This window comes from Urocitellus parryii, chromosome 4, assembly GCF_045843805.1.
Source record: "Urocitellus parryii isolate mUroPar1 chromosome 4, mUroPar1.hap1, whole genome shotgun sequence".
NCBI lineage: Eukaryota > Metazoa > Chordata > Mammalia > Rodentia > Sciuridae > Urocitellus > Urocitellus parryii.
The window spans coordinates 207,691,841-207,701,387 of NC_135534.1; the positions used below are offsets into that span (position 1 = coordinate 207,691,841).

A 9,547-nucleotide genomic window follows, 5' to 3' on the forward strand; every position below is an offset into this window, starting at 1 on the left:
GCCTCGGAGCCGCAAGTCGCTGTCCACGGTGCTGACGGGCCCCTGGAGCGGCGGAGCGCGGATAGAGGACCTCCCCGGCCAGGTGGAGCGTCATGAACTGCGGGCCGCCGCCGCCGCTATCCGCGGTGCTGACGCCGCCAGGTGCGCTCGGTTCCGCCGGCTGGTAGCGCAGCCCAGGCCCGCTGCTATCCGCGGTGCTGACCACGCTGCCCTCGGCCACCGCTTGCCTGGAGGACGCGTGCGGTTTGGATTTTTTAAAAGCCGTTCTTTATTTAGATCCCAACATCCTCGCCTATCTTCTGTGCCACAGGGGCCCTCAGGCCGTCCTTCTCCCCCTTTGCTCTCCCCAACTTGGCGGCCCTCCTCCCATTCCTCCCTGACACTCCCACCACCCCCCCTCGGCTCGGCGGCTCGGCGCGATGCTGCAGAAGACGCGCTGAGCCCTTTTGGATCTAATGCGCACAGGAGGTTGGCCCCAAGCTCCAGAGCTCCCCCAAGGCTGAACTCTGTCCAAGGTGCCCGCAGGCTCCCTGCCCGCCTTCCCCATGCCAGCCCGCAGCTAGGGGCAGGGGCAGCGGCGGCTGGGGTTGGGGGTGGGTGGGGAGCTTTGGGGGAGGACAGGTCGCAGCTTGGCTATGGAAGGCTCCAATGGCTTTGGGATCGACTCCATTCTCTCCCACCGTGCGGGCAGCCCCGCCCTTCCCAAGGGGGACCCCTTGCTCGGGGACTGCCGCTCACCCTTGGAGCTGAGTCCACGCTCGGAGAGCAGCAGCGATTGCTCTTCACCAGCCTCGCCAGGAAGGGACTGTCTGGAAACGGGCACCCCGCGGCCTGGCGGGGCATCGGGCCCAGGTTTGGACTCCCACCTGCAGCCGGGGCAGCTCTCAGCCCCAGCCCAGTCGCGCACCGTCACCTCCTCCTTTCTGATCAGGGACATCCTTGCCGACTGCAAACCACTCGCGGCCTGTGCACCCTACTCTAGCAGCGGGCAGCCAGCAGCCCCTGAGCCTGGGGGCCGCCTTGTGGCCAAGGCCGGGGAGGACTTTAGAGACAAGCTGGACAAAAGTGGCAGCAACGCCTCATCAGACTCTGAGTATAAAGGTAAGAAAACAGGAGGGAAAACCTTGGGGGATGGTATATTTCTAAAATCTGTTATTTAAAACTTGAGGTACACATGCAGAAACATGCAGGCTCTCACCCCAGAGCTCCCCCAGGGCCCTTGTGGAGCAGTTGGTTTTGCTTGAACCTTTTGGCCAGGCCCATGGTTGTATTTCTGAGCAACAAAGGGTCCAGGGGAAAGGGTGGGAGCTGGTGAGGGATATTGTGCTCCTGAGGACAGAGTTCCCAAAATGCACAAAATAAACTTTCTAAACTTGGAGTGGGACCACCAGTGGTGCAAATGGACAGCAGCAGGTCTCTGCCTGGTCAGTGGCTCTCTAAGAGGCCGCACAGCAAGGGGAGGCCGGAAGGGTGCTGTTTGTAGAAGCCAAAGCCTGGCAGGAAAATTTCGGCTGGAGTTCTGGGTACAGTCAGGGTTTTCTGACTTTTAATCTGAATTTCACAATGAGAAGGGAAACTCGGCTTTCCCTCCCACCGGGCCCAGTGCTACCCGCCCTGTGAGCCATGCAGAAGAACACACGTTCACTTCAAAGGAGAAATCGCACGGAGCCGGCCAGCGAGCTGGCACAGGCTGAGAGGTTTGGTGGAGAGAGACGGACACCATACTACGCAGTGCTGTTTGGATTTTAGTGCTTTGAGCAATCCAGGTTGTAGCAAGACCCAGCGGCTCCTGCACCACGGCCCTGCTTCCCTCCTTGGGGCTGGTGCCCCTGCACTTGCCTTTTCACCCTGTGAATTTTCCTTGTTGTTCTTCTTCCCTTTTTGTTCCCTCTTAACAAGGGAGCTGAGATCAGGACTGAGGGGGAAAGGGGAAAGGAAGGGAGGACGGAAAGAAGAAAAAAGGGAAGACCAGAGGGAAGAAGGAAAAAATTTCTTAATTTGGTTTCTGATCCTCGGCTGCTACCTCAGCTTTACTGCCTGTTGGGGTCAGAGGCATAAAGTTCTTTTTTGGAAGAAGTCAAGAAGCACAAGGTGAGAAGGAGAACCAGGGCTTTGGGGAGAGAGTTCTGTGTCTCCATCCTGCAGAAAACTAGGAGTTGGTCCAGGCTGCTCACAGCTCTGTCAGAACCCTGGAATTCTTTTCACAAGACAAAATTTCCCTATAAAGGCAGCTCCTTTATTGTCTCAGGGGTCTGCATTTCTTAGCTCCTATTTATATCAAGCCCTCAAAAAAATTTAGGAAGTCTCATTTAACACAAAATATAAGAATTCATTTGGGAACAGACCCTGACTCCAAATTGAAAACCATCTAGGGGTCTTATTTCACATCCTATTTCTCTCCACTTCCTCATGTAAATGGCTGAAACCTCCTTCAGCTAGGCTGGACCAGTCATCCCTAGAAAACAGGCAGGTTAAACTAGAGCACTAAGGAAGAAATCCGGAGGCAGGCTGGACCTTGGACAGAGACCCTTGCTCCTCCCTTAGGGCCTGTTTAGAGAGGCAAAGAAAACTTGCCTTGGAGAAAGGTGTGTGTGTTGGCGGGGAGGGGGGGGGTGGCAGTGGTGGTGAAATATAATTTATAACATCCTGTTTATTTACAATTTGCAACAATCTCTACCACCATCACCCAGCTTTGTAGTTAGAGCAAGCAGCAAGAATCTTCAGCTTTGCTCGAACTTACAGTTTGGTTTGTGCTCCTTGCATGTTTTTGCCCCAATAAGAATTTTAGGAGAGGTTTAATTTAAGATAATTGGATATCAGTTTTCTTCTCCTGTCCCTAATGATATCGGATCAGGGAGGTGATGAGGGCTGGCTGTCTACATATCGCTTATATAGGTTTGGAGGAGCAGGGGTAGGTCTCCCCCACCCCTAGGTACTGCCACCTTTGCATTTAAAAAGCCCTAGGGTGAAAAAGTGAGGAGGGCCTGGGGCGCAAAGGCTGTGCCTGGAATGTTTCCCCAGTGTGGGGACAACCTTTTCAGAGTTAGGAAGTTTGGCTTAGATGGACACATGGAGCCAGCTGTGGAAGACAGTCAGTGGGGCATGTAAGTGGTCACCTCCCCAGCCACTATCAATGCTGAGTCACTTCCTCCAAGGAGGGCAGGGGGAAAGGCCAGTCTCATCACAAGTTTCTAATACCAAAGGTTTCTCAGCCTAACATTGAATGAAGTTGAAGGGGGAGCCCAGCTTTGAGTAAGGCATCCTTAACAGTAGTGATGGGAGTCAAGATGCAGGAGAAAACAAACCACATCTTTGCTCCAGGCAGGGAGAGGTTGCTGGAACATTGAGCTGTAGCTTCCAGACCTAAGTCTGGGAAGGGGAGGCCCCCTGGCTGGCTCTGCCCCCAGGCTGAAACAGAGAGGCCACCAAAGCCTGTGCTGGAGAGCTCTTGGAGTTTTAAAAACCCAGTAGCTGATCTGTTCTTCCTGAGTGGGGGATTTTCATAAATAGCCCAGGTCAGTAGGTTAAAAAGTAAGATTTTTGTAATATTGAGTTTGAGGTTTGGTTAATCCTTTCCCTAAACTTGTGTTAACTTTCTCAGCATGCACGAATCCAACTCATTTTTCCTCTCACCCTAATACAATCCCATCTCTGGTGATGGCTGTGTCTTCAAGAAGTCCAGCCTGCCAGGCAGGAACTGCCCGTGTCCACGGCAGAAAGCCTCACCCTCTCTTGCCAGGTTCCGCACCAGGTGCCGGCAGGCCAGTCGGGAAGCATTGCCTTTCTGGCTGAAAAGCTTCGCTCCCTAGTGGCTCAATTAACCGGATTATTGTTTCCTACAGAGAGAAATCAACTCGAATTCAGCTGAACCCTGACACTGCAAACGCCACACACAATGAAACTAACCATAAAAGAAAATTTTAAAAGGGGGGGGACCCCAGCCCGCACCCTCAGTTTTGGAGAAGTGGCCTATTTAGTTTTACAGTCTCTTTAGGGGGACAAGGAGGGGCTGCGTCCTGCTGGTGGGATTAAGTGTGCGCTTTCTGACAGTCTTTTCCCCTACTTTTCCCCAAAGTAGGGGAAAAGGAAATGACCCAAGTCGTTCTAGGTTCCATCTTTGGACCTCAGGAGCGGGGACCCCGGTGCTGTTCTGTCCCGACCGAGGGACTAACGAGATCTCCGCGCGGGTGTAGTGGGAGCCCCAGTGGGCAATGAAATGACAACGAAACCTAAGAAGCACAGACCTCGCTCGGTTCGCGCACCGGGGCAGACGGAGCGGTTTCTCTGGCAGATCCCGGCGCCGGCCTTCGGCCGCGCCCAAGTTCGTAGGACGCTAAGAGCCGAGAGAACTTTGACCCTAGATCGGTAGCCACACAGGGCCCGCGTGTGGTGCTTGTACAGTTATTTTATTCTTCAGGACCATGAACTGCCGCGGGATGACAGGCTCTTGTCCCTCCACGCGGGATTCTCCCGAACCCCAGCTTTCAGCTCTCTCCCTTCCCCTCACCGACTGGCCGGGCGAATGCGGCCCCGATGCTGCGGAGCCCACCCTCAGAAACCCGGGTGCCCTCCTCCGACGGGTCGGTGCGGCTCGTTCACTGGGGCTCCCTCCAGTGAGGTCCAAGGAGCGCAGCGCAGGAGCGCGGCGGGGAGAAAGCGGCTCAGGGTTCCTTCTCCCCGGGGCCGCCCGCGGCTCTCAGCCTCCTGTGCTCTGGCCGGCGTCCCCCTCAGTCAGGGTTCATGCCCTGTTTCGGGGGCCGGGAGTCCCGGCTCCAAAGGTGGTGCTGCGGTCCCCACGCGCTTAGGTGCTGCGGGGCCATCGATGTCCCAGGCCGCGTTTGCACAAGCACCACCAGCCGGCGGGCCGGCGCTGACTCGCCACTGTCTCCGCAGTGAAGGAGGAGGGAGACCGCGAGATCTCCAGCTCTCGGGACAGTCCCCCAGTGCGCCTGAAAAAGCCACGCAAGGCGCGCACCGCCTTCACCGACCATCAGCTGGCGCAGCTGGAGCGCAGCTTCGAGCGGCAGAAGTACCTGAGCGTGCAGGACCGCATGGAGCTGGCCGCCTCGCTCAACCTCACCGACACGCAGGTCAAGACCTGGTACCAGAACCGCAGGTGAGGCCCCCTGCGGCGAGGGGCTGGGAAAGGTCCTTCCCTTGCAGATCCCGGAGGGGACCCAGATTCCACATTCTGGCTCTAAGGAGGGGCCCCCTGAGTCCCCTATTCTGTAAAAGCGAGGAAATTGAAGCCCTGAGGGGAGAAGACTTTGCCCCAGGTCCCACAGTGAGGGACAGAAAAGAGACTAGACTCAGAATCCCTATGAGCTCCAAGACCTGCCCCCACCCGAGCCTGGGACTTCCCCCAGCCCCCACCAGAACCCCTGAGTTCTCCCAGTGGAAGCCCCAGGGCATGGAAGGGGTGTGGACCTTGATCCCCCCAGAGTCCTGCTGGAGAGGACCAGCAGGCAGCAGCCCTTGCCTGCTGTAGCCCTGCCTGTCCAGGCGTCTGTGGCTGTGCATTTGCCGGGCTCTTTGGGACTCCCCAGTTTTCCCAGTCAGGAAAGGGTCTCGGGGGTAAACTGATTTTCCCCTAGCTCCTTGGGAGCATAGTGACTGGAATATTAGTGTTGGGGCACTGGTCTTGAATCAGTTTCCCAATCTTCCTCTAAATACATCTGCACACACACACACACACACACACTCACACACGCAACCCACAGTGACACACACCGACAAACAACTCACAGTCCTGTATACCCACAGTGGCTCACATACTTAGCAGAGGCAGGAATGGTGCTTTTTATAAACAAGCCTCAGAACACGCAGCCCCATTAATAATAAATATGATTACTGCTCCAGGCATCAATAATTAAGGCCTGTTGCAGTAATTACACAATTATGATGATGATGAATAATTTAGGGAGGGAGATGAGCTGGTGTGGCTGAGCCCACCTCAGTGGAACCCCGACTGATCTCCCCAGCCTCACCTGCAGGTGAGCCCTGGGCTCCCAGTCTGAATTTTCTAAACTACCCAGGTCCATAGCTTGCCCAGTCCAGTGACCTCCCAACTTCAGGGCCTTACTGGATGCAGAGTTAGCCCCCAGCCTCAAACCTGGGTGTTCAGGGATGGTATGCATATGGAGGTGTGGCAATTTGGCAGAGCCGATGATGGTGTATGTTGGGCCAGCCACCTTACAGTGGAGGTTTAACTCATGGGGCTTGCTTCCAGTGGTGGCCAGACCTCCACTGCCTCTGCTGCTGTCTCCTGAGTGATCTGACTTCATAAGGTCCTCCCAAGGGACACATATGATGGGGGGGGGGGAGAGCCCCAGCCTGGAGCTCCAAGGGTTGTGATGGCCTGGGCAGAATGAGGCAGGCGAGGTTATGGCCCAGTTTTGGGTGGAATAGCCTGGCTTAAAACATGGGCTTTGCCCTTCTCAGACCACCACAAAAACCACACCTCAGTTTTTTAATCTGCAAAATAGGGATAACAGCCGTGGAAGACCAGTGAAAGATTAAATGAAATGATGCCTGTAATGCATGTGAACAGTGTCCGGTGCTCCGTTGTTTATTAACAAATGGTGCCTCTGGCCTCCCTGCAGGCTCTCTGGGCCAAGCATTCGGAAGGGGCTGGGGTGGGCGGCGCTCTCGTCCTGACCCCTCGGTACGCGTTTATTTCGGTCTCCAGGACTAAATGGAAGCGACAGACCGCCGTCGGGCTGGAGCTGCTGGCAGAGGCGGGCAATTACTCAGCGCTCCAGCGGATGTTCCCGTCGCCTTATTTCTACCCGCAGAGTCTGGTTTCCAACCTGGACCCTGGTGCCGCGCTCTATTTGTACCGCGGCCCCAGCGCGCCGCCTCCGGCCCTCCAGAGACCTCTGGTGCCCCGCATCCTCATCCACGGACTCCAGGGCGCCAGCGAGCCACCCCCGCCGCTGCCCCCGCTGGCCGGCGTCCTCCCGCGCGCCGCGCAGCCTCGGTGAGGCGCCCGCCCGCCCCCGGCCGCGCTCCCTGGCCTCGGGCCACGCTCGGCGTCCGTCCCTTTCGCCCGCCTCTTCGGGCGCTCGCTCCTCGACGCCCCGGGGCGGGGGCTGCCTGGCTCTCCGCGGCGCCCCACCCAGTGTCCCCGAAGGGTCAAATGCCAAGTCCACTGAGGCCCGGACCCAACTGCGGCTCCCTACCCCCTCGGGGTCGTCTCTCCGGCCGCCCCACTTCCACCCACCGAAGTACGTCCGCGCCACCGCCCGCCTCCAGCCCTCCCGCTCTGCCCGCTCCTCCAGGCGCCCCGTTCCCGCCCCCAGGAGCGGGCGGGGGTGACCCCCTGCCTCGCCCCCTCCCTCTGCCCTTCCCTGCTCGCCGGGGACCGTCTCCCCGCGCCCCTGCGGGCTCGGCCGGGCAGCGGCGCGCGGAGCTCCACCCGCTCCGGCTGCGGCGCCCAGGCCGCGGCTGCGCTGTACATACCGTGTGCAAAGTGTATATGAAGTTATTTATTCGTGACCCATGAGCCCGTGACCGTGTCCGTGAATCAGTGAGTCTGTGGCCTGTGCCCTCCCCTCTGGGTGGGGCAGGGAGGCCGAGGGCTCGCCCGCCGCCCCGGCCCCGCCTCCACCTCCAGCCCGGTCCCCGGGTCAGCCAGGCCTCTTGGGTTCTCTTTTTTAAATGTCGAAATAAACTTCTTACAAACGACCTGGCGCCTGTCCGCGCTCCCGTCCGTCGGCCCGCGCTGAGGCCCTCTCCCATTCCTTGGCGAGAACCGTTTGCCTCCCTGTCCCTCCCGTCCTCCAAAGGGAAGCGGTTTCCCCCCCTTCTCTCCCCTGGCGCTGTGGTCGTGTACCGGGGACCGTGACTGGACTCGCGGGGCTTGGGCAGGGGTCTCCCCCAGCGACCTCAGTCTTCCCATCTCTATAATGAGGCAAGTCCGTTGCTCTCCGCCCCCCTTCCTCTCCATCTGTTCCCAGCCCGTCCTGGGGACCGGGAGGCGCGGGGCCGGCGGCGGCGGGGGTCAGCGCCCGGCCTCCCTCTCGGCTGCAGGCCGGGCTGCGGGCTGCGGTGCCCTGGCTGAGCCAACTCATCTGGCCGCGGCAAGGGCGCCGGCAGCTGGTGACCGGCCCGCCGGGCGTGGGGCCGACAGATGGACTCCGAAGCTGCTACCTCATCATCCCACCCTCCTCTGCCCGGCGACCCCGGCTCTGACGCTTGCGGGCGCCAAGGCGGCTCCCTGGCCTCAAGTGCCCGGTAGAGCCCATCGGGCGGTATCCACGAAGCTGACATCTCATCGGTAAACCCCTTTCTCATCCTCCACTGCCCCCTTCACCCTGGGAGTAAGTTAGAATGAGACCCAGACGGGAGTCAAATCCCAGTGTCTAACCCAGGCCTGTCCCTTCCCACCACCCTGGCCTGTGGCTCCAGGATCCCAGGGGAGGGAGGGGGCTTGAGTCCTCAGCCAGACTACAGGCCTCTAGATCACGTTCAAAGGGCCAAGGTCACCCCCTGAGACCTTCCTCTGAGGAAGGGGGCACAGGTGCTCCTCTCCAAGCAGCAAAATGGCCAAGGCTGGGAAGTTTGGGTGCCTAGGGAGCCAAAAGCACTCTGCCCACCACCCCTTTGCTGGTAGGATTGCGGGGGGAGGACTGAGAGATGGGGAGATGAGGGGCGTGTTCAGACTATAACCCCACAAACCAGACTCGGGCCTGTTACAGTTTCCTCCCTGGCCCCAGCCCCCACACACCCTGGTCTTTCTTTCCTGGGATGGTGAGGGTATTATTCTAATTTTGCAAAATGCACAGCAGCTAATTAAGTCAAGGAGCCCCTCGGCTTTCAAGTTCTTTTGCATGTGAATGGGGGCTGGTAAATCCCCAGCTCTGGCTTTGGTGGGGGGTGAGGGGGGACTGTCCCCAACTCAGGGTTAATGAAGTGGGAAAGGAGTCTCTCATAGCCTCCTGCAAACAAAACCCCCCATGCAACAAACCCTGCCCAAATCCTACATGGATTGACTTAAACCCAGGGGATAAGTGCTTTAAATTAATCTCATTGAATAAGAATGAGACCAAACAAAACTCTTTAAAATCATATTAAAAATCTATCAAAGGACAACTTGCACCGGTGTGCTTTTCATTTTGTGGAAGTGGAGGAGGCAGACTGGAGCAACCACCCTTACATTTACACAGCCGCAGTGTAAATCACAGACACGTTCTCAACTATGTAATTGTCCTTGTACCTCAGAGGCGATTTCATATCTTACATTAATGAAGAACAAGGCTTCCCTACAAGTTTATAATTACAATATCTTAAATTGTCCTGCATTTCCCATCTGTAATAATAACCTCACAACCTTAGCTGTAAGGTGGGCTTCTGCTTTCCTCCATTTAGAAGGCCAAACTGGCTTCCCTGTTCCCAGCCCTGGGGGTGGGTAAGCCTTCATTTAAAGGTGGGGGAGGACCCCCAGCAGAGGGAACAACAGGGGGTCGTGAGAAGTTGCCTTTCCTGCCTTCCACCAGAGCCTCTCCCGGGGACCCTGGAGCAACAGGGCAGGGCGACAGCTGGCAGT

The 9,547-nt window shown here is 57.7% G+C and overlaps 1 protein-coding gene across 2 annotated transcripts; it reads left to right on the forward strand.

Annotated features, from left to right (window-relative positions):
* Window positions 1-635: 635 nt before the first annotated feature.
* On the forward strand, window positions 636-6,983 carry Barhl1 (BarH like homeobox 1). Of its 2 annotated transcripts, none has more exons than XM_026395544.2 (3): window positions 636-1,101; window positions 4,894-5,116; window positions 6,689-6,983. In XM_026395544.2, exons 1-3 carry the CDS (start codon window positions 636-638, stop codon window positions 6,981-6,983), a joined length of 984 nt encoding a protein of 327 aa, XP_026251329.2. The 2 variants fall into 2 exon arrangements, with proteins under 2 accessions (XP_026251329.2, XP_026251330.1); XM_026395545.1 differs by lacking the exon at window positions 636-1,101 and adding an exon at window positions 3,896-3,920 and having other exon boundaries at window positions 4,882-5,116.
* The last annotated feature ends 2,564 nt before the right edge of the window (window positions 6,984-9,547 follow it).

Coding starts and splice junctions, on each gene's coding strand:
- Barhl1 (XM_026395544.2), top strand. CDS start 636: ATGGAAGGCTCCAATGGCTTTGGGATCGACTCCATTCTCTCCCACCGT. Junction 1,102..4,893: donor ATCAGACTCTGAGTATAAAG/GTAAGAAAACAG, acceptor CTGTCTCCGCAG/TGAAGGAGGAGGGAGACCGC. Junction 5,117..6,688: donor ACCTGGTACCAGAACCGCAG/GTGAGGCCCCCT, acceptor TTCGGTCTCCAG/GACTAAATGGAAGCGACAGA.